Source organism: Jaculus jaculus, chromosome 1 (genome assembly GCF_020740685.1).
Source record: "Jaculus jaculus isolate mJacJac1 chromosome 1, mJacJac1.mat.Y.cur, whole genome shotgun sequence".
NCBI lineage: Eukaryota > Metazoa > Chordata > Mammalia > Rodentia > Dipodidae > Jaculus > Jaculus jaculus.
The window spans coordinates 144,121,019-144,144,918 of record NC_059102.1 but is presented as its reverse complement, the minus strand read 5'-3'; the positions used below and the strand labels follow the sequence as shown (position 1 = coordinate 144,144,918).

Below are 23,900 nucleotides of genomic sequence, written 5' to 3'. Positions count from 1 at the left end.
CGCTGCGGCGGCCGAGGCTGCTGCTTCCTCGGGCCATTTTGCTTGCCGTGGAGCTCCCGGGAAGAGGATCTGCTGAGGAGAGCCGGGAGGGCCGGGAGCGCGAGCCGGAGGAAGAGGAGGAGGAGGCGGGCACCGGGCCTCCCGCAGCCAGCCGCGGGGATCTCGAGGGGCGAGGGCACCGCCGGGGCAGGGGATCGGAGCGCCGCGCGCAGCCCCTTCCCGCCCCGCTGCACCATGAGCTGGGGCACCGAGCTCTGGGTGAGTGAGGCCGGCGCCGGCGCTGGCGCGCCTCGGGTCCCTGCGGCCTGGGAGGCGGTGCGCCTCGGGTCCCCGCGCTCGCCTGGGCCGAGGGCAGGCGGAGGGCGTCCTCTCGGCCTGGGGCAGGGTCCCCGGAGACCGATCCGGAGCCGTGGGGAAGAGCGTGGATCCCCGGGAGGAAGGGAGGGAGGGTGCGATGCCCGGTGGGGTGGGGGAGCGGCGGGGCTGGGGGCGTGGGGCTGCGGAATGCCCGCGCGCGCCCCTGCCGGAGTTGACCTCCCTCCTTCCCTCTCTCCCTCCCTCTCTCCCCCCTTCCTTCCTTCCCTCTGCCGAGGTGCGGGCGGATCCTGAGATCCTCCCGGGGGGCGGGGCGGGCGCGGGGACCCGGGCCTGGGGTTTTGGGGTGTCAGCGACGCAAGGTGAAGTGTCGTCCCTGTAGATCCCAGGGAAGTCACGGGGCGCACATTATAGTTGTACCGCGGACCAGTGAATTTGAGGGGCTGCGGCGATTGGTGGTCAGGGGTAGCCCCTCTGTGTTGTCATGAAGGGGCTCTGTCCCCAACGTTAGAAGGAAACTGTCTCCAGCGGGGAAGGCTGGCAGCGCGGTCTCCTCGCGGGGATCCTGAGCTTGGGGCGCAGGTGGTCACGAGCAGCTTGGTGTCTGGAAGCTGTCCCGGAGACCGAGGGCAGCCTGGGGCAGTTCACAGGTCATCTCTGGGCAGGACAGGCCGTTGGCTGAGGGACGCAGCCTCGTTTCTCTGCCATCCTGTGCATTCGCGAGGAAATCGCCCGGGCCGGGCATGAATGGCTGGGCAGTGGCCGGGCGAAGGAGGGGGACCGAACCGCGGCTGGCTATTGCGCGGAAACGCGCCCAAGGCGAGCCCTTTCCCGGTGATAAACTCCAAATCGTACCCTTCTAATTCCGTTTGTGCCGGGTGTGGAGGAGAAAGTGTGAGGTGGTGGTTGCCATCTGAGATGAAGCTGAGACATCTCGTGTCAGAGTGAAACAAGGTTAGCGAGCAATTAGGAAAACAGCGCATCCTTCCTATTTGTTTTTCCTAAATAGTTTTTACATAACCATTTCTTAGGCTTGAAAGCAGCTACCGGTTCATTGTACAATTCCGAGGACGCTGGCTCCTTTAAGCTAAGAGAATTCAGTTTACACATATCCTCTGTCTTCAGGGATTCCCGTTCATTCAGCTGTCAAATTTCAGCTGATATGTGCAAATACCCGTTCTGAAAAACATGATACACATTTGTGCACGTCAGAAGTGGATAAAAATCTCCTGGTCTGAGTATTTCCTTTAATATTCCTTGGCTCTCGTTGTCTTTTTGAGGTTACCTGGGGCTGGGGGACATCTGCATCAGGAATCTGCATCAACAGAGTAGAAATCTGGGCATGCCCCTCCCTTACCTCAAACAGGACAGGGATCATGAAAGGAGAAAAGAGACCTTTCTCACTACCTCAGGGACTGAACTCAAAGGTGGACATAGAGATGTTGGTGAATATTCTAGCAGGTAATAGGAAAGCAGGGAGGTGACCAGGGAGGAACTGACAGCAGAGCTGAGGTCACCTGAATTAGTCTGGACACTGCTTTTGGGAGGGAGGCAGGGAAGCAGGGGCAGGAGTTATTGAAATACACGGGAGCAGGCCTTGGTGGCTCATGTCTATAATTTCAGCCCTTGGGATGCTGAGACAGGAGGATTGCTAAGAGTTCACCTCCAGCCTGGACCACATAGTTCTAGGCCAGCCCAGGCAACATAGCAAGACACTGTCTCAAAATAAAATAAAGACAGAGCCAGGCGTGGTAGCACATGCCTTCTTTAATTCCAGCACTTGGGAGGCAGAGGTAGGAGGATCACCATGAGTTCAAGGCCACCCTGAGATTACATAGTGACTTCCAGGTCAGCCTGGGCTATGGTGAGACTCTACCTCAAAAACCATATATATGTTAAGACAGGTTTGGTAGCCCATGCCTTTTTCCTAGCTCTGGGGAAGCAGGATGTAGAAGGATCATCTTGAGTTCAAGGCCAGCCTAGCCTCCAGAGTGAGTTCCAGGCCAGCCTGGGCTGCAGTGAGAACTTGCCTCAAAAAAAGGCAGGGGAGGCTGGAGAGATGGCTTAGCAGTTAAGTGCTTGCCTGTGAAGCCTAAGGACTCCAGTTCGAGGCTCGGTTCCCCAGGACCCACGTTAGCCAGATGCACAAGGGGGCGCACGCATCTGGAGTTCGTTTGCAGTGGCTGGAGGCCCTGGCACACCCATTCTCTCTCTCTCTCTCTCTCTCTCTCTCTCTCTCTGTCTCTCACTCTCTCTCTCTATCTGCCTCTTTCTCTCTCTGTGTCGCTCCCAAATAAATAAATAAATAAATAAAAATAAGCCAGGCATGGTGGCACACATCTTTAAACCCAACACTCAGGAGGCCGAGGTAGGAGGATCGCAGTGAGTTTGAGGCCACCCTGAAACTCCATGGTGAATTGCAGGTCAGCTTGGGCTAGAGCAAGACCCTACCTCGAACTCCCCCTAAATAATAATAATTTCAAAAGGGGGGGGCTGGGGATATAGCTTAGCTCTTGTCGTGTACAGTGTCCTTGTGTTCAACCCCCAACCTGTGGGGAAAGGGAAGGGGAGAAAGATTGAAAATAAGTTTGGCACATGTATGTTTTAGTGATATGTATATGTGTGTTCCCGTATGGGTGGATGCATGTGTGTGTGCGTGCATGCATGTGGAGGGTGACATGGGGTGTCTTCTTCAACCATTCTCCATCTTATTTATTTATTTATTAGAGACAGAGTATCTCACTGGACCTGGAGCTCGCTGAATTGGCTAGACTAGGTGGCCAGGAAGACCCAGGGATGCCCCCTGTCTTAGCCTGCCCAGCACTGGGGTTACAGGCATGTGCTACACACCTGACTTTGACATAGGTGCTGGGGATCTGAACTCGGGTCCTCATGCGTGTGGCACACTCTTTACTGACAGTCCTTTGGAAAATATTTGTAAGGGGAAAAGGTGTGAAGTGTTTGAGTTTTTAAAAATTTATTCATTTTGATTTTTCGAGGTAGGGTCTCACTCTGGTCCAGGAATTCACTGTGTAGTCTCAGGGTAGCCTTGAACTCACAACAGTCCTCCTACCTCTGCCTCCCCAGTGCTGGGATTAAAGGTGTGCGCCACCACGCCTGGCTTGAATCTTTTGATTTGGTAAAGTTATGAAGAATGAATCAGGCAGCATTGCTATATATGCAGGTACGTGACAAACAAAATGTTTTTGTTCTTTCCTGATTTGCTTTTAAGGCATTCTGAGAAAGGACCTTTGCCTTTGAGTAGCTTATAGTTTAACAGAGGAAAAGGAATAAGCACATTATTATATTACTAAGAACAGTGAAAAATTTGAGTTTTAAGGCATAATATCTACTTTCAGTTGCCTTTTATTTTTTATTTTTTTAGTTTTTCAAGGCAGGGTCTCACTGTAGACCAGGCAGACCTGGAATTTACTATATAGTCCCAGGCGTTCCTCCTACCTCTGCATCCTCTCTGTTGGGATTAAAGGTGTGCCCCACCATGCCTGGCTCAGTTGCTGTCTGGCTGTCTGTCTATCTATCTATGTATCTATCTATCTATTTATTAATTTATCTGAGAGAGAGAGAATGGGTGTACCAGAGCCTCTAGCCACTGCAAATGAACTCCAGGTGCATGCACTACGTTGTGCATCTGGTTTTATGTGGGTCCTGGGGAATCAAACCTGGGTCCTTTGGCTTTGCAGGCAAATGCCTCATTTACTAAGCCATCTCTTCAGCCCAATTGCCTTATTTTATTACCAGTTTGCACGAGTAAAAAAAGTAGAGAAGTGAAGGAAGTTGGGGCGAAGGAATCAGCCCGTTCCTCTATTGGTCAGAGACTTGGAGCTGGGCAGTGCCCTGGGCAGCGTGCTCACAGTGATTGAGGGTTGTCCTTACATGGTGGCTTTGGGATCACACTTATGTGTAATGAGATAATGACGGGGCAAAGCCTCGCTTGGCAGAAAGATGCTCTCAGAGGGAGAGCTTCGGTTTGGGTGGTCATGAGTTTTTCAGGCCAGGTGGTTGTAGCTGGCATGAACCTTTACAAATTTTAATGATTTGATGCATTTTTAGGAGTACAGTGAAAGCACATATAGGCCTTTAAGAACTACCAGTTTCAAATGTGCATTTTACATGAAAGCTCACCTCAGCCACATCCTGCTGTGTGAAGGCAGTGAATCTTTTCTTTCTTTCTTTCTTTTTTTTCTTCTTTAAAAAAATTTTATTTTATTTGTTTGAAAGAGAGAGAAAGAGAGAGAGAGAAATAGGCAGGAACAGAGAGAGAAAAAGAGAGAATGGCTGTGCCGGGGCCTCTAGCTACTGCAGACAGACTCCAGATGCGTGTTCTTGTGCATATGGCTTATGTGGGTCCTAGGGAATCAAACCTGCATTCTTTGGCTTTGCAGGCAAGCGTCTTAACCGCTAAGCCATCTCTCCAGTCCCCCACCCCCTTTTTTTAGGTAGGGTTTCGCTGTAGCCCAGGCTGAACTGGGATTCCCTGTGTACTCTCAAGCTGGCCTCAAACTCACAGTGATCCTCCAACCTCTGCCTCCCAAGAGCTGGGATTAAAGACATGTGCCACCATGCTCAGCAAATCCTTTCTTTTCTTTTAAAACTCCTTTATTAAAAAAAAAAAACAAAACTCCTTTATAGGCATAAAATTTTACACAGCAGGGCATCTCTACTTACTTATTTATTGGAGAGAGACAGACAGTTAGAAAGAGTGAGTATGGTTGTGCCAGGCCTTCAGCCACCACAAACGGAACTCCAAATGCACCAGGGCTGGAGAGGTGGTTTAGAGATTAAGCACTTGCATGTGAAGCCTAAGGACCCCAGTACCCACGTAGGTCAGATGCACATCTGGAGTTCGTTTACAGTGTCTGGAGGCCCTGAAGTGCCCATCCTCCCTCTCTGCCTCTTTCCCTCTCTTTTGTTCTCAAATAAATAAATAAAAATAAACAAAAATAAATTTATTAAAAAAGTATCAAAAACATGCACCATTTTGTGCATATGGCTTTATGTGGAAGCTGGGGAATTGAACCAGGGCTGTCAGGCTGTGCAAGAAAGTACTTTTTTTTTGGTTTTTCGAGGTGGGGTCACCCTTTAGCCCAGGCTGACCTGGAATTCATTACGTAATCTCTGCCTCCCACGTGCTGGGATTAGAGGAGTGAGCCACCACGCCCGGCCAAGAAAGTACTTTTAACTGTTGAGCCATCTCTCCAGCCCAAGGACATTTGTAAGAACTTATAAAATGTCAGGTAGTTATTATACAACTGTAGAAATAATCATAAGCCCCCAAACTTATAACAGTTTATTGGCTTAGTTTATATTTAAACTGGACTTTTTTTTTTCTTTTTGTTTTTTTAAGGTAGGATCTCACTATAGCTTAGGCTGACCTGGAAGTCACTGTATAGTCTCAGAGTGGCCTTGTACTCTTGGCAATCCTCCTACCTAGTGCTGGGACTAAAGGCATGCGCCACCATGTCCGGCTTTTTTTTTTTTTTTTTTTTTTTTTTTTTTGAGGCAGGGTCTTACTCTATCCCAAGCTGACCTGGAACTCACTCTTAGCCCCAGGCTGGCCTCAAACTCATGATGATCCTCCTATCTTAGCCTCTCAAGTGCTGTATTATTGATTAAAAAATTATTTATTTGCAAGCCGGGCATGGTGGTGCATGCCTTTAATCCCAGCACTCGGGAGGCAGAGGCAGGAGGATCACCATGAGTTTGAGGCCACCCTGAGACTACATAGTGAATTCCAGGTCAGCCTGAGCTAGAGTGAGACCCTACCTTGAAAAAAAAGTATTTATTTGCATATGTGCATGCGTGAGTGTGCACCATAGTTTCTTGCTGCAAATAAATTCCAGCCAGTTTACATCAAGCTTTACAAGCAAGCACCTTTAACCATTGAACCATCTCCCTAGCTCATAAATGACAATTTAAAAAAAAAAATTTGAGGTAGGATTTCACTCTAGACCAGCCTGACCTGGAACTCACTGTGCAATCTCAGGGTGGCCTTGAACTCACAGTGATCTACCTCCCTCTGCCTCTCGAGGCCTGGGATTAAAGGCATGGCTCACCCAGCTATAAATGACAATTTTTAAAATTATTTTTATTTATTTATTTAAGAGCGACAGACAGAGAAAGAGGTAGAGAGAGAGAGAATGAATGGGCGCACCAGGGCCTCCAGCCACTGCAAACGAACTCCAACTCTAGATACATGCGCCACATTGTGCATCTGGCTTATGTGGGTCCTAGAGAATCAAGCCTTGAACTGGGGTCCTTAGGCTTCATGGGCAAGCACTTAACCACTAAGCCATCTCTCCAGCCCTTAATCAGCTTTTTAAGTTTATTTATTTATTTATTTATTTTTAAAATTTTTATTTAATTATTTGAGAGCGATAGACACAGAGAGAAAGACAGATAGAGGGAGAGAGAGAGAATGGGCGTGCCAGGGCTTCCAGCCTCTGCAAATGAACTCCAGACGCGTGCGCCCCCTTGTGCATCTGGCTAACGTGGGACCTGGGGAACTGAGCCTCGAACCGGGGTCCTTAGGCTTCACAGGCAAATGCTCAACCGCTAAGCCATCTCTCCAGCCCCAAGTTTTTTTTTTTAATTTTATGTTTTTATTTGCAAGCAGAGATAGAAGAGAGAAAGAATGGGCATGTCAGGGCTTCTAGTCACTGCACACAAACTCCAGACGTATGTGTCCCTTGAATGTCTGCCTTACCTGGGCCCTAGGGAATCGCATCTGGGTCCTTTGGCTTCACAGGAAAACACCTTAACTGCTAAGTCATCTCTCCAGCCCCAGCTTTTCTTTTCTTTTTTTTCTTTCTCTTCTTGTTTGTTTGTTTTTCGAGGTAGGGTCTCACTCTAGCCCAGGCTGACCTGGAACTCATTCTGCAGTCTCAGGGTGGCCTTGAACTCATGGCAATCCTCCTACCTCTGCCTGCCAAGGGCTGGGATTAAAGGCGTGTGCCACCATACCTTGCCCAGGCCAAGAATTAAAAAACAAAATTTTTTTTATTGACAACTTCCATAATTGTAAACAATATCCCATGGTAATTCCCTCCCTCCCCCCAATTTCCCCTTTAAAACTCCACTCCATCATATCCCCTCTCCCTGTCAATCAGTTTTTTATTTTAATGTCATGATCTTTTCCTCCTATTATGATGGTCTTATGTAGGTAGTGTCAGGCGCTGTGAGGTCATGGATATCCAGGCCATTTTGTGTCTGGAGGAGCAGTTGTGAGGAGCGGTACCCTTCCTTTGACTCTTACATTCTTTCTGCCACCTCTTCTGCAATGGACCCTGTGCTTTGGAAGGTGTAGTAGAGATATTTTAGTGCTGAGCACTCCTCTGTCACTTCTTCTCAGCACCTTGGTGCCTTTTGAGTCATTCCAAAGTCACTGCCATCTGAAAAAAGAAGCTTCTCTAACCAAAAGTGAGAGTAGCATTAATGTATGGGTATGAACATTAAGAGAAGTGCTTACTGGGCAGTTTGGTGAGCATAGTATATCCATTTAGCCAGACAGCAGCAGACGTTACACCTTAGGGCTCATGACTACCTATGTTGTAGGTTTTCAGTATCAGGGATGTATTCCCTCCCATGGAGTGGGCCTCCAGTCCAATTAGAGGGCGGTTGGTTTCCACTATGGCAGATGTGCCACTATTGCACCCATAGGCTTGTTTGGCCTGGCTGGCCAAGTATAAGGTTTGCAGTGTCCACTGTTGAACTACCGTTAACTGGTGATTTCTCTCGCTTCCATTGAACGACATGCCACGTGCCAACCCAAGAATTTTTTTTAATTAATTATTTACAAGGAGAGAGAGAGAAAGAGAGTGACTGTGCCAGAGCTCCTGCTGCTGCAAACGAACTCCAGATGCATGCGCCACTTTGCATCTGGCTTTATGTGGGTCCTACGGAATCAAACCTGAGCCACAAACTTTGTAAGCCAGTGCTTTTATCCACTAAAGTCACCTCACCAGCCCACCTTCTAAGAGTTTTATTAAACAACTATGGTGTGCCAAACACCAGTCTGACTTTTATACCTCTCACCTTTAAAAAAAAATTTAAATTTATGTGAGAGAGAGGCAGTTAGAGAGAGAGAGAGAGAGAGAGAGAGAGAGAGTGGGTGTGGCCTCCAGCCATTGCAAATGGACTCCAGACACATGCACTACCTTGTGCATCTGGCTTATGTGGGTCCTGGGGAATTAAATGAATAAATAAAAAAATAAAAATATTTTTAAAAAAGTAGCCTTTAGAGCAGGTGTTTGTTTGTTTGTTGAACCAGGGTCTTACTCTAGCCCAGCCTAGGATGACCTGGAATTCACTCTGTTGCCCAGACTGGCCTCGAACCCTTGGTGATCCTTCTACCTCAGCTTGCAGAGTGCTAGGGTTAAAGGGGTGAGCCCACCACACGTGGCCACAGCAGCTTTAGACGCACACCAGAGCTGAGTGGGTGGTACAGACGCAAACCATTTCCTCCGTACCCGTTGCTCTCAAATGAAAACAGCCTGGGCACCTTTCTTTCTTTTTTTTTTTCCTCTGGGACAGAACCCAGGGCCTCACATGTGTGAATGCTCTGCCACTGAGCCCCTTCTGCAACCTCTTTTTTTTTTGCCTTTAAAGTAGGTTTTGTAAAGGAGTTTCTTCTCTGTGGTTCACACTACTCATGCTTGATAGGCATATGAGTGTTTGTTTAAGAACACTTTATGGCGTGTTAAACTTTCAAACAAGGCTGGTTCTTTTCAGATTTGAAGTAGTGACTATTAATAGCCCACGGGTTGGAGAGTTACGACCACGGCTTGCTGCCCTCAGTGACTCCTGAGGTGGGCCACCAAAAGTCCTGCAGGAGCTCCTGCGAGCAGAACGGGATGAGGCTAAGTCAAGGTCAGCACTACTTCGCTAGGACGAGTTTTTGCACCCAGTTCCCTGGGTAGCAGATATTCATTAATAAGCAAAACAGAGCAGAGCATAGGCAGCCGGGGGATTCCGTGGTGATGCCCCCATCAGCTTCTTAATGCACGTTGCACGTCAGAGGCCATCCTGGAAGTGTGTGGGCTGGGGAGGGACAGAGTTTGAATAACCCTATGGGACCTGTGCTTGTGTCCCTGGTCACAGCTCAACATGGCAAGTGCTCCTCTGAAGGCCCGCTCAGGCCTCAGCCACTTCCCAGTTAAGCTAATATTGTGTTTCCTGAAGTATTACTCATACTGGTTTCATCAACACCACCCACATTTAAAAATAAGGCTTCATTTTGACACTTTAAAAATTGCATGCTAACAAGAATATACGAATACCCGGGGAAATTAGTTTAATTAGATTTTAAGAGGTGGGTGTGAAGTTTTCTGAAATCAGTGTCTGTAAGGAAATGTTTGCTTCCTGTCTTAGTACCATACATGGATTAGCTTGAGCCTCATGGTCTAGTTACAAAAATTCTCAATCCTAAGAGAAGCATATGATGCATATTATAGTAGAGTGTAATCTGTGACATGCAATATTTTCTCTTTTTTTTTTGTGGTCATTTCAAGGTAGGGTCTCATTTTAGTCCAGGCTGACCTAGAACTCATGGCAGTCTTCCTACCTCAGCCTCCCTTGTGCTGGGATTAAAGGAGTGTGCCACTATGTCCAGATATTTTCTTTTTTTTAATTTTTTTTGTTTATTTATTAATTTGAGAGCGACAGAGAGAGAAAGAGGGAGAGAGAGAGAATGGGCACGCCAGGGCCTCCACTGCAAACGAACTCCAGATGCATGTGCTACCTTGTGCATCTGGCTAACGTGGGTCCTGGGGAATCGAGCCTCGAACCGGAGTCCTTAGGCTTCACAGGCAAGCTCTTAACCGCTAAGCCATCTCTCCAGCCCTCTTTTCTTTTTTTGAGGTAGTGTCTTGCTCTAGCCCAGGCTGACCTGGAATAAGTCTCAGGCTTGTCTTGAACTCAAAGCTATCCTCCTAATTCAGCCTCCTGAGTGCTAGGATTAAAGGTGTGCATCACCACACCTGGCCTTATTTTAATTTATGTTTGTTTTTTCAAGGTAAGTTCTCCTTCTAGCCTAGGCTGTCCTAGAATTCACTGTGTAGTCTCAGGGTAGTCTCCAACTCATGGTGATCCTCTTTCCTTGGCCTCCTTGTGCTGGGATTAAAGGTGTACACCACCCCACCCTACTTACTTTATTTTTCTAAAGACTTTTAAAAATTATTTATTTATTTGAGAGAGAGAACTGGCCACTTCAAACAAACCCCAGATGTATGGGCCATCTTGTGTCTCTGGCTTTGTGTGGGCCCTAGGGAACTGAACCTAGGTCCTTTGGCTTTGCCAGCAAATGCCTTAACTGCTAAGCCATCTCCCCAGTCTTTATTTTATTTTATTTCTGTGAGGCAAGCCCAACAGATTAGCCTTTTAATTTAATTTAAAATTTTTTTTTTTTTTTTGAGGTAGGGTCTCTAGTCTGGGCTGACCAGGAATTCACTATGTAATCTCAGGGTGGCCTTGAAATCATGGTAATCCTCCTACCTCTGCTTCCCAAGTACTGGGATTAAATCATTTTTTTTGTTGTTGTTGTTATTATCATTTTGATTTTTTTAAAGGTAGGGTCTCACTCTAGCCCAGGCTGACCTGGAATTCACTATGTAGTCTCAGGGTGGCCTTGAACTCAAAGTGATCCTCCTATCTCTGCCTCCCAAGTGCTGGGATTGAAGGCATACATGCGCCACCATGCCTGGCTCCCTATTTATTTATTAAAAAAAATTTTTTTTTGATGTAGGCTTTTACTCTAGTCTAGGCTGAACTGGAATTCACTGTGTAGTCTCAAGCTGGCCTTAAACTCACAGCAATCCTCTTACCACTGCCTACCAAGAGAGAGAGAGAGAGAGAGAGAGGGAGAGGGAGAGGGAGAGGGAGAGGGAGGGAAGGAGGGAGGGAAGAAGAGAGAGAGAGAGAGAGAAGGAGGGAGGATGAATTGGTGTGCCCTGGAGAATTGTACCTAAGTCTTTAGGCTTCACAGGTAAGCGCCTTAACTGCTAGGCCATCTCTCCAGACCCCTTATTTTATTTTTTGAGACCAGATCACATACTATGACTTAGGCTGGCCTGGAACTCATACCATTGGCCAAGCTGACCTCAAGTTCTTTGGCTTCTGCCCCAGCCTCTGGAATGCTGGGATGATAAGTGTGAACCATCGGGTCCACCTTATTCTGAGACAGGATCTCACTGTGTCCTTCAGGCTGGTCTCAGAATTTCTAGGCTCAAGTGATTCTCTAGCCCTGGCCTCCTGAGTAGCTGGGACTAAAAAGTTATTTTTATTTTTATCTTTTGGTTTTTTGAAGTACGATCTTTCTGTAGCCCAGGCTGATCTGGAACTCACTCTGCAGTCTTAGGCTGGTCTCAAACTCACAAGGATCCTCCTATCTCTGCTTCCCAAGTGTTAGGATTAAAGGCGTGTGTACCACACCCAGCCCCCAAAGTTTTTTGAAGTGGAAGAGAGAGAGAGAACTAGGCAGATAGAAATAGAAATAGATAGATAGATAGAGAGAGAGAGAGAGAGAGACAGAGAGAGAGAGAGAATGGGTGCACCAGGGCCTTTAGCCACTGCAAATGAACTCCAGATTCATGGACCACTTTGTGCATATAGCTCTATGAGAGCACTGGGGAATTAAACCTGGGTCATTAGGCTTTACAGGCAAGGGCCTTAACCACTGAGCCATCTTTCCAGCCCCCTTTCTTTTCTTTTTCCTTCTTTCTTTCTTAACATTTTTTATTTGAGAAAGAGAGAGGGAGGAAAGAAAGAATGAGTAGGGGTGCACCAGGGCTTCCTGCTACTGCAGACAAACTCCAGATGCATGTGTCACTTTGTGCATCTGGCTCTGTGTGGGTACTGGAGAATCAAATGTGGATCAGCAAGCTTTACAAGCAAGCACCTTTAACAGCTGAGCCATCTCTCCAGCCCCCTTTCTTTTCTTTTTATTGAGACAGGGTTTCACTTAATAGTCTAGGCTGGTCTAGAAGTCACTTTGTCACCCAGGTTGACTTTGAACTCTTGGTGATCCTCATGCCTCAGCCTCCTGAATGTTAAATTATATGGGGAGACACTTTTTTAAAAATCTTAATTTTTTTTTTTACTTTTAAAATATTTTTACTTAATAAAAAATGAAAAAGAAAGAAAATAAGTATGGGCACACCAGTGCTTCTTGCCACTGGGGAAAAAAAACAAAAACAAAAAACTTCACCACTGAGCCATTTCTCCAGACCCTTTTAAAAATCTTTGTAAAAAATGATTTTAAAATTAGGGCTGGAAAAATGGCTTAGTAGTTATGGCATTTGCATGTGAAGCCTAAGGACCCTGGTTCAATGCCCCAGGACCCACATAAGCCAGATGCACATGGTGGCATGTGCCTCTGGAGTTAGTTTGCAGCAGCTAGAGGCCCTGACTTGCCTAGTCTCTCTCTCTCTCTCTCTCTCTCTCTTTCTCTCTATCAGATAAATAAAATATTTAAAAAATTTTTAATTAGTTAATTAATTTATGTTTAGTTTTTAATGTAGAGTTTCACTGTAGCCCAGGCTAACTTGGAATTCACTGTGTAGATTCAGGGTGGCCTTGAACTCACAGTGATCCTCCTACCTTTGCCTCCTGAGTGCTGGGATTGAAGGCATGTGCTACTTCGCCTGGTTTAGTTTTTAAATTTATTTTCATGTGTGCATATATGTGTTGGTCACACCGGCATGGGCCACTAGCAGGCTATGCAAGTAAGTGCCTTTAACCACCGAGCCATCTTCTCAGCCCCTGAGAAAAAGTGTTTTTATTTTTTTAGTTTTAAGAATTTATTGCTCTTTTCTTTTACAAAATAGGGTTGGTTCATCAAGATGGAAATAGTGTTTAAAATTTTTTTTAAATTTTTATTTATTTATTCATTTGAGAGAGAGAAGAGAGATAGAGAGAGAGATTGAGAGAGAGGGAGAGAATGGGTGTGCCAGGGCCTCCAGCCGCTGCAAACGAACTCCAGATGCGTGCGCCCCCTTGCGCATCTGGCTAACGTGGGTCCTGGGTAATCAAGCCTTGAACTGCTGTCCTTAGGCTTTACAGGCAAGCGCCTAACAGCTAAGCCATCTCTCCAGCCCCTTAAAATTTTTTTTTTTTTATAAGAAAAGAGAGAATGGGCATATTAGGATGTTTGGCTACTGAAAACAAACTCCACATTCACACAACACTTTGTGCATCTGACTTTACATGGGTACTAGGGAATTATCAGGTTTTGCAAGCAAGTACCTTTAACCACTGAGTCATTTCTCTAGCCCCAGAGTTTTAATTTGGGCGTGACACAATAATCATTAAAGCTTTTAAATTTTTTATTTTTTCTAGCTTTTTGAGATAGGGTCTCACTCTATAGCCCAGACTGACCTGGAATTCACTATGTAGTGTCAGGGTGGCCTCGAACTCACAGTGATCCTCCTACCTCTGCCTCCTGAGTGCTGGGATTAACACGCGCGGCTAGAACTATGTTTTTAGCATTAGTTCTTTAAAAAAAAATTAAAAATATTTTTATTTATTTATTTCAAGGGAGAGAGAGAAAGAGAAAGGGGGCACCAGGGCCACTACCCACTGCAAACAAATTTCAGATGCATGTGCCACCTTGTGCACCTGTCTTTACAGGGTACTGGGGATCAAACCTGCATCATCAGGCTTTGCAGGCAAGTCTCTTAACCGTTGAGCCATCTCTCCAGCCCTTTTGGCATTGGTTCTTAGACTAACATTGAAGGTTTTGGTGTATACAGCCCAACAGCTGCTGGTCCCATTTCTACTTACATTTCTCTTGTGTGTGAGATGTGGGTGTGTGTGTGGTGTATGCCCACATGTATGCAGATGCACGTGCCCTGTGCAGATACAGAGGTCAGGAGGGAATGTTGCATGCCATCTCCCTCCTATGGCCTATCCACAGGTTTCCTTGAGATGGAGTCTCACTGAGCTTGGAGCTACATTTTTGGTCAGACTGGCCAGCAAGCCCCAGCGGTTCTCCTGTCTCTGCTCCCACAGTATTAGAGTTTAGACATGCGTGGCCACACCTGGCTGTTTCTATTGTGCTGGGGAATCCAACTCAGGGTGAATATGGCCTTCTCAGGCCCTCATGCTTGCACAGCAAGTGGTAGTCTTACCCTCTGAGCCATCTCTCCAGACTTGTATTTCTATTTTTTTTTTTTTTTTAGTTTTTCGAGGTAGGGTCTTGCTAGCCCAGGCTGACCTGGAATTCACTGTGGAGTCTCAGAGTGGCCTCGAACTCATAGCAATCCTCCTACCTTTGCCTCCCGAGTGCTGGGATTAAAGGCGTGCGCCACCACGCCCAGCTTATTTTCTTTGCTTTTGAGGTAATGTCTCACTCTAGCCCAGGCTGACCTGGAACTTACTATGTAGTTTCAGGGTGGCCTCTAATTCTCCTACTTCTGCCTCCCGAGTGCTGGGATTAAATGGTGCACCACCAAACCTGGCTTTTTCTCTTTTTAAAAAAATTCCTAGAGAGAATGATAGGAGAGAGAGAGACAGAATTGGCCCCAGGGCCTCAGCCACTGCAATCGCACTCCAGACGCTTGCGCCACCTAGTGGGCATGTGTGACCTTGCGCTTCCTCACCTTTGTGTGTCTGGCTAACCTGGGATCTGGAGGGTAGAACATGGGTCTCTAGGCCTCACAGGCAAGCACCTTAACCACTAAGCCATCTCTCCAGCCCTGTATTTCTATTTTTCTAAAGGTGGAAATAGCTGCTAACTGCCTCACCCCTGTATCCCTTGTAATAGTTCCGCATGCTCCATACCTTAAATGCTACCCTGATTGTTGCCATTTGCTGAGTGCCTGCCAATTTGTTGAGGAGCCATGGGAAATACTGTACATCTGTCATCTCATTCTTCCCTCACCAGCATGAGATGGGCTGTGGACCACTTTGCCAGCACCGGGGGGAAAGATCCTGAGATGATACATGGAGTGGGGAAGGTTTAGGTAGAGGTAACCCTGTAACAGGAAAAGGGAGGAAGCCACCAGATCATGACACAGAACTGACTAAATCTCTGCCAGGCCATTGAGGAGCTCCCAGCAAAGGTGGACACATTCAGGGCATTCTTGCACTGGGCGAAAATAGCTGCTGTCCTGTGCTCTATCTTATCCTTTAGCTACTGGCCACCCCAAGAGGACCATGACTTTGATTCCCATCTTGCTCAGTCCTTTGCTGGGATGTTATAAGAATGTGGCCTGGGCTCAAAAGGTGGAGCAGAGCTTGGGAATGTGCCTGCTCATACTTTGCTAGTATGTCGAGGCTCTGGGTTTGTCCCTACCACCAAAAGAAACAGAAGGGCTGGAGAGATGGCTTAGTGCTTAAGGTGTTTGCCTGTGAAGCCTAAAGATCCAGGTTTGATTCCCCAGATCTCACATAAACCAGATGCACATGGCAGTGCTTGTGCCTGGAGTTTGTTTCCGATGGCTAGAGGCCCTGGCATGCCCACCATTCTCTTGCTATCTTTCTCTCTCATAAGCAAAAACATAAACAAACAAACAAACAAAAAAAAAAAAAAACATGGTGGTGCATACCTTTAATCCCAGCACTTGGGAGGCAGAGGCGGGAGGATCAACATGAGTTTGAGGCGACCCTGAGACTCTATAGTGAATTCCAGGTCAGCCTGAGCTAGAGTGAGACCCTACCTCAAAAAACCAAAATAAATAGGGCTGGAGAGATGGCTTAGCAATTAAGTGCTTGCTTGTGAAGCCTAAGGATCCCAGTTTGAGGCTCGATTCCCCAAGACCCACGTTAGCCAGATGCACAAGGAGGCGCACGTGTCTGGAGTTTGTTTGCAGTGGCTGGAGGCCCTGGCACACCCATTCTTTCTCTCTCTCTATCTGCCTTTCTCTCTCTCTCTCTCTCTCTGTCATTCTCAACTAAATAAATAAATAAAAATGAACAATTTTTTTTAATTTAAAAATTAAAAAAAACCAAAAAAATAAAATAAAATAAACATCAAACACAACACACACCACACGGTGTAGCTCGGCAATGGAGTCCATTTTGGCATATCTTTACATGGACCACCCTTTGATCCGGAAATTGGCAGGAAATTGAGGCTCACATGAGTAAAATAACTCACCAAGGTTCACTAGGAAGCAGGGATTCCGTTTCAGTACCCCACATATTTGGAACTCTCCAACTTCCTTTTTTTGTTTCCCATTCCTTCCTTCCTTCCCTCGCTCCTTTCCTTTCTTTTATCCTCAATTTTTATTAACGTCTTCCATGATTATAAAAAATATCCCATGGTAATACCCTCCCACCCCCCACTTTCCTCTTTGAAATTCCATTCTCCATCATATCCCCTCCCCATCTCAATCAGTCTCTCTTTTATTTTGATGTCATCATCTATTCCTCCTCTTATGATGGTAGTGTCAGGCACTGTGAGGTCATGGATATCCAGGCCATTTTATGTCTGGGGGGAGCACATTGTAAGGAGTCCTACCCTTCCTTTGCCTCTTACATTCTTTCTGCCACCTCTTCTGCATTAGACCTTGAGCCTTGGAAGGTGTGATCAAGATGTTACTCAGTACCCCAGTCACTCTTTCCCACACCATGATACCTTCTGAGTCATCCCAAGGTCATTGCCATCTGAAAAGAGAAGATTCTCTACCAAAAGTGAGAGTAGCATTACTATAAGTGTATGAGTATTAAGAGAAGTGCTTACTGGGCAGTTTGATAAGCATAGTATATACATTTATCCAGACATCAGCAGACGTTAAACCCCTAGGGCTCATGACTACTACCCCTGTTTTTAAGTTTTCAGTATCAGGGATGTATTCCCTCCAGTCCAGTTAGAGGGCCGTTGGTTTCCACCGTGATAGATTTGCCACTATTGCACCTGTTGGTTCATTCGGCCTGGCTGGCCAAATATAAGGATTGCAGTCTCCACTGTTGAGTATCTTCACTGGTGACTTCTCTTTCTCCCATTGAACTGCATGCAGAATGGCTTCTTCCAGCTTTCTGTCAGCTGGTCTACATGGAGGAGGTTATCAGCTCAGTTCCAACAGGATTTCTCAGTGGCCTTGCAGCCCAAGTATGTGGAACCTTCAGCAATAGGGTCTTACTATCTATTCCTGGTGGGAAACCAAGGGCTTCGGCAATGGCCTAGAGGGACCTCCCTGACCAACAACTCACTGGAATGTATCCCATCTCTGGCACTGAAAATTTTCTAGCATCAATCTACAGCTCCTGAGTGTTCCATTGTCTGTAACTGGAGGATCCTTTCTTTTTTTTTTTTAATTTAAAAAATTTTATTTATTTATTTGAGAGCAACAGAGAGAGAGAGAGAGAGAGAGAGAGAGAGGCAGAGAGAGAGAGAATGGGTGGGCCAGGGCCTCCAGCCACTGCAAACAAACTCCAGATACATGTGCCACCTTGTGCATCTGGCTAACGTGGGTCCTGGGGAGTTGAGCCTCAAACTGGGGTCCTTAGACTTCGCAGGCAAGCACCTAACCACTAAGCTATTTCTCCAGCCCACTTTCCTTTCTTTTTAAGAATATTTTATTTATTTGAGAGAGAGAATGGGCACACCAGGTTGTATTGCCACCACAAACGAACTCCAGACACTTGTGCTTCCATGTGCATCTGGCTTATATGTGTACTAGGGAATGGAACCTGGGTCCTTAGGCTTCATAGGCAAGTACCTTAACCACTAAGCCATCTTTCTAGTCCTTCTTTCCTTTTTTTTTTTTTGGTGGTAGGGACAAACCCAGAGCCTCCACATAGTAGGAAAGTACATTACCTTGCCCCCTACTCCATTTTTTCTTTTAACATTTTTGGACGACATCTTCATTTTCATTGAGGATTACCTTTATTTATTTGTATTTATTTAATTGCAAGCAGAGAGGGACAGAAAGAAGATAGAGGGCATGGGCACACCAGGACCTCTAGCAACTGCAAACAAACTTCAGATGCATGTGCCACTTTGTGCACCTGGCTTTACATGGGTACTGGAGAATTTGAATCTGTGTAATAAGACTTTGCAGGCAAGTGCCTTAACGATTAAGCCATTTCTCCACCCTTTGTTTTGTTTTGGTTTTGGTTTTTTCCAAGTAGGGTTTCACTCTAGTCCAGACTGACCTGGAATTCACTATGTAGTCTCAGGCTGGCCTTGATCTCACAAAAGTCTTTCTACCTCTGCCTCCTGAGTGCTGGGTCTGTGCCATCATGCCTGGCTTATTTTAAGATTGTACTTTAAAAAATTATTACTAAACTGGATGTGGTGGCATATGCCTATAATGCCAGTGCTCTGGAAGCAGAAGGAGATCCCTTCCTTATCCAGTCCTTTGACTTTTAAATATTTTGTTTACTTATTTATTGGAGAGAGAGAGGCAGAGAGAATGGACACATCAGGGCCTCTAGCCATTGCAAATGAACTCTAGACACATGCATCACCTTGTACAGCTGGCTTACATGGATATCAAACCTGGGTCCTTAGGCTTCGCAGGCAATTGCCTTAACCACTAAGCCTCCTTTCTTTTCTTTTCCAAGGTAGGGCCTCGCTCTAGCTCAGGCTGACCTGGAATTCACTAAGTAGTCTTAGGTTGGCCTTGAACTCATGGTGATCCACCTACCTCTACCTCCACAGTGTTTGGATTAAAGGCCACCATGCTGGGCTCTTTTTTAGAGGGGAGGGGGGCTTTTTACTTGTTAGCTTTTTTATATTTAATTTTTATTTGAGATGGAGAGAAAGGCAGAGAGAGAGAGAGAGAGAGAGAGAGAGAGAGAGAGAGAGAGAGAGAGAGAGCATACCAAGGCCTCTAGCCACTGCAAACGAACTCCAGATGCATGCGCCTTGTGCTCTGGCTTAATGGGGGTACTGGGGAATTGAACCTGGATCCTAAGGCTTTGTAGGCAAGCACCTTAACTGATGAGCCATCTCTCCAGCTCCCCCCCCACACTTTTTTTGGGTAGGGTCTTGATCTTACCCAGGTGGACCTAGAATTCACTATGTAGTCTCAGGATGGCCTCAAACTCATGGCAGTCCTCCTACCTCTGCTTCCTGAGTGCTGGCCCCTTATTTTTTAGTTTATGTGTGTGTATATGTGTGTGTTCATGTGCACACACACCTACCACTTTGCATCTGGCTTTACATGAATACTGAGGAATTGAACTTGGGTCATCAGGCTTTGCAAACAAGTGCCTTTAACCATCTTTGCAGTCCCCTTTATTCTCCTCATTGCTGGTAATCCTAGCACTTGGGAGGCAGAAGCATGAGTTCAAGGCCACTCTGAGACTACTGAGTGAATCCCAGGTCAGCCTGGGCTACAGCAAGATTATACCTCAAAAAACCAAAAAAAAAATTAAATTAAAAAATATATATATTTGCATATATATATGCAAAATAAATTAGTTTGTACTACTCTTTTTCAATATATTTTATTTATGAGAGGGAAAGAGAGAGAGAGAGAGAATGGGTGTGCCAAGGCCTCCAGCCACTGCAAACGAACTCCACACGTATGCACCCTTTTGTGCATCTGGCTTATGTGGGACTTGGAGAATCGAACCTGGGTCCTTAGGCTTCGCAGGCCAGCACCTTAACTGCTAATCCATCTCTCCAGCCCTAGTTTGTACTACTCTCAAGAGTGGTATCAAGTTTCTGAGTTTGTGTCTAACAAAGTATGTCTTGGTGAAAAGTGTTTAATTATATTGAGGAAAATAAAAAGGAATAATTACTGGCCATTTTGGGTGTGCTGTGGATATCACATGCAAGGCTTTCAAAATTTTGGTTCTTGGGGCAGGAGAGATGGCTTAGCAATAAAAACCTTTGCCACACAAGCATGAGTGCCTGAGATGACCTGATTCACCCTGAGTTTGGTTCCCTGTAACTCACGTACACAGCTGGGTGTGGCACACATGTCTGTAATACCAGTGTTTGTGGAGCTGAGACTGGAAAATTGCCAGGGCTTGAAAATGGCAGCTGCAGGTTCACAGGGAAATTCTGTCTCAAGGAAACACTTGGATGGGTGATAGAGGAGGGACACCTAGCATTCTTCTCCGGCCTCTGCAATGCATCATGCCCCTGGTGCACACATCTGCACACCCACATGTATGCACCACAAATACACACCATATACACACCCATACACATGCACATGACACACACACAAAGTTTGATTCTTGAGGATTAAGAATGTCAACATTTGGGCTGGAGAGATGCCTTAGTGGTTAAGGCGTGTGCCTGTGAAGCCTAAGCACCCAGGTTCGATTCCCCAGGACCCATGTAAGCCAGATGCACAAGGTGGTGCGTGCATCTGGAGTTCGTTTGCAGTGGCTGGAAGCCCTGGTGAGCCCATTCTCCCTCTCTCTCTTTCTCCCTTTCTGTGTCTCAAATAAATAAATAAAACAGATTTATTTAAAAAAAAGGGGGCTGGAGAGGGCTTAGCGGTTAAGCGCTTGCCTGTGAAGCCTAAAGACCCCGGTTCGAGGCTCGATTCCCCAGGACCCACTTTAGCCAGATGCACAAGGGGGCGCACACATCTGGAATTCGTCTGCAGTGGCTGGAAACCCTGGCGTGCCCATTCTCTCCCTCTCTCTCTCTCTCTCTCTCTCTCTCTCTCTCTCTCTCTCTGCCTCTTTCTCTGTCTGTCGCTCTCAAATAAATAAATAAAAATAAGCCAAAAAATTTTTTAAAAAAAAGAATGTCAGCATTTGCCTGCGTGCCTATGGCAAAAGAGAAAGAGGCGTCTCTAAAGGAAGAGATTGTAGGCATCCCCCCGTGTGTGCACAGCCGACATTGCGAGTGGGCTCCCGAAGTGCCTTGTCGCGTCTCCTGGGAGGAGCGCTGGGGAGGCTTCCCTTGAGCGAACAGTGCTGGAGGGCACCGGCTGGGCCTGCCCCTCACCCGATCAGCGTTTATGAGTGTGGGCATGTCCTTGTATCTGTGTGAAGCGTGGGGTGACCGTGCCCCACCATTCTCTTCACAGGAAGGCATCAAGGCGGCAAGGGTTTGCTTGGAAAGTGCTTGGAGACTGTTGGATATAGCCGATGAGTCAATGTGAATTAATGTAATAATGGGGTGGGGTGAGGGAAGAAAGCCCTGCTCCTCCTCCTCAGAACGAACCAGGGCTCTCCTGAGGTGAGCAGATCTCAGGACACTGAGTGCCTGCTTGCTGCCCTGACCTCCTAGTTTTCACATAAGCTGTCTGTCTTTGATTTAAAATTCTGGGGCCTGGGAAGGTGGCTCAGTGATTAAAGTCACTTGCTTACAAAACCTGCCAGCCCTAGTTCAATTCCCAAGTCACCCAGATAAGCAAAAAGTAGTGTTCTTTGCAGCTGCAAGAAGCCATGGCATGTACACATGTGTGCGCGTGCACACACACACACACACACACACAGACATAAAATACTGTGCATATGTTAACAATACAGTAAAATACCTGAATTTTGGTGGGCTATGGTGGCTCATACCTATAATTTCAGCACTAGGGAGGTAGAGGCAGGAGAATCAGGAAGATGATCATCTTTGGTTATATGAAGAGTTCAAGGCCAATCTAGGCAACATGAGACCCTGTCTCAACACATCAAAAGAAACAAAAAATGATATTGGGGCTGGAGAGATGGCTTAAGGATTAACACCTGTGAAGCCTAAGGACCTAGGTTCGATTCTTCAGGTCCCATGTAAGCCAGATGCACATGGTGGCGCATGTGTCTGGAGTTTGTTTGCAGTGGCTGGAAGTCCTGACACGCCTATTCTCACTCTCTCTGTCTCTAATAAATAAAGACATAAAAATAAAATCTTTAAAAAATGATATTAGGAAAATGCCTAGTTTCTTTCTTCTTCTTTTTTTCTTTTCTTTTCCTTTTTTTTTTTTTTTTCTTAAAGTACGGTTTCTCTGTAGTTGAGGCTGACCTGGAATTCACTATGTATTCTCAGCCTTGAACTCACAGAAATCCTCCTACCTCTGCCTCTCAAGTGCTGGGATTAAAGGCATGTGCTGCCACGCCCAGTCTTTTTTTTCTTTTTTTCTTTTTGTTTATTTGCAAGCAAAGAGGGATGGGGAGAATAAGAGAAAATGGGAGCACCAGGGCATCTTGCCACTGCAGTCTAACTCCAGGATGCAGGTGCCACTCTATAGAGTGAAACCCTGCCTCAAAAACCATGCACAGAATAAATAAATTAGGGGCTGGAGAGATGGGCAGTTAAAGGTGCTTGCTGGCAAGGCTGGAAGGCCTGGATTCAATTCCCCAGTGCTGATGTAAAGCCAGATGCACAGAGTAGCACATGCATCTGGAGTTTGTTTGCAGCGCCTAGAGGCCCTGGCATGCCCGTTCTGTCTCACACTCTCCTTGCAAATAAATAAATAAATAAAATATAAATACACACACACACACACACAAACACACACACATATATATGTAATGTTTTAGGAGGTAGGGTCTTGCTTTAGCCCAGGCTGACCTGGAATTCACTGTGTAGTCTCAGGGTGGCCTGAAACTCATGGAAATCCTCCTATCTCTGCCTCCTAAGTGCTGGGATTAAAGGTTGTGTCACAACACCCAGCTTTAAATAAATATTATTAAAGATATAAAATGTATCCTAAATCACTATACTAACTTCTCCATGTATTTGGGTGTACTAAAGGAACAACTTCAGGCTGGAGTGATGGCTTAGTGGTTGAGGTGCCTGGGGGCCTAGGTTTGGGTCCTCAGTGCCTAGGTAGAGCCAGATGCACAGGGTGGTACCTGTGTCTGGATTTTATTTAAGGTGGCTAGGGGCCCGGCATACCCATTCTTTCTCATCTCTCTGCCTCTTTCTAAGAAATAAGTAAATAAATAAAATATTAAAAAATAAAGACACAACTTTAGTTTATCTCTACAGGCAAGCAGTTCTCTGGCTACTTAAGCACTTTCTAAAAAACCTCCATGCAAGCCATGCGTGGTGGTGCACGCCTTTAATCCCAGCACTCAGGAGGCAGAGGTAGGAGGATTGCCTTGAGTCCAAGGCCACCCTGAGACTACATAGTGAATTCCAGGTCAGCCTGGGCTAGAGCAAAACCCTACCTTGAAACAACAAAAAAGAAACCTTTTTGCAGGCTGGAGAGATGGCTTAATGGTTAAGGCATTTGCCTGCGAAACCTAAGGACCGAGGATAGATGCTCCAGGTCCCACATAAGCCATATACACAAGGTGGCACATGTGTCTGAAGTTTGTTTGTAGTGGCTGGAGGCTGTGGTATGCCCATTCTCTCTCTCTCCCTCTCTATGTCTCTAATAAGTAAATAAATATTTCAAGGAAAATTTAAAAAAAAAAGGTAAACCTCCATGCCAGGCTGGAGGAATTGGTTAGCAGTTAAGGCACTTGCCTGCAAAGCCAAAAGACTCAGGTTCGATTCTCCAGGACCTACATAAGCCAGATGCACAAGGTGGCACATGTATCTGGAGTTCCTTTGAAGTGGCCGGAGGCCCTGGTGTGCCCATTCTCTCTCTTTCAATAAATAAAATTTTAAAAAAAGCCCTCCATGCCAGATGTGGTGGCATACACTTTAAATCCCAGCACATGGGAAGAGAGGTAGAGGATCACTGTAAATTTGAGGTCAGCCTGGGCTAAAGTGG

General features: G+C 46.2%; 1 protein-coding gene across 13 annotated transcripts in view; it reads left to right on the top strand.

Annotated features, from left to right (window-relative positions):
- Nucleotides 1-23,900, top strand: part of Fnbp1 (formin binding protein 1) — a 177,537-nt gene continuing 153,637 nt past the window's right edge. For 11 of the 13 annotated variants that reach the window (XM_045145599.1, XM_004671765.2, XM_004671767.2 and 8 more), the window contains exon 1: nt 141-258. In XM_045145599.1, the coding sequence (XP_045001534.1) occupies nt 235-258 (24 nt within the window). In that variant the 5' untranslated portion in view covers nt 141-234. Of the gene's footprint in view, nt 259-23,900 lie in introns of all 13 variants that reach the window. The other 2 variants (XM_045145671.1, XM_004671761.2) reach the window with 2 other exon arrangements.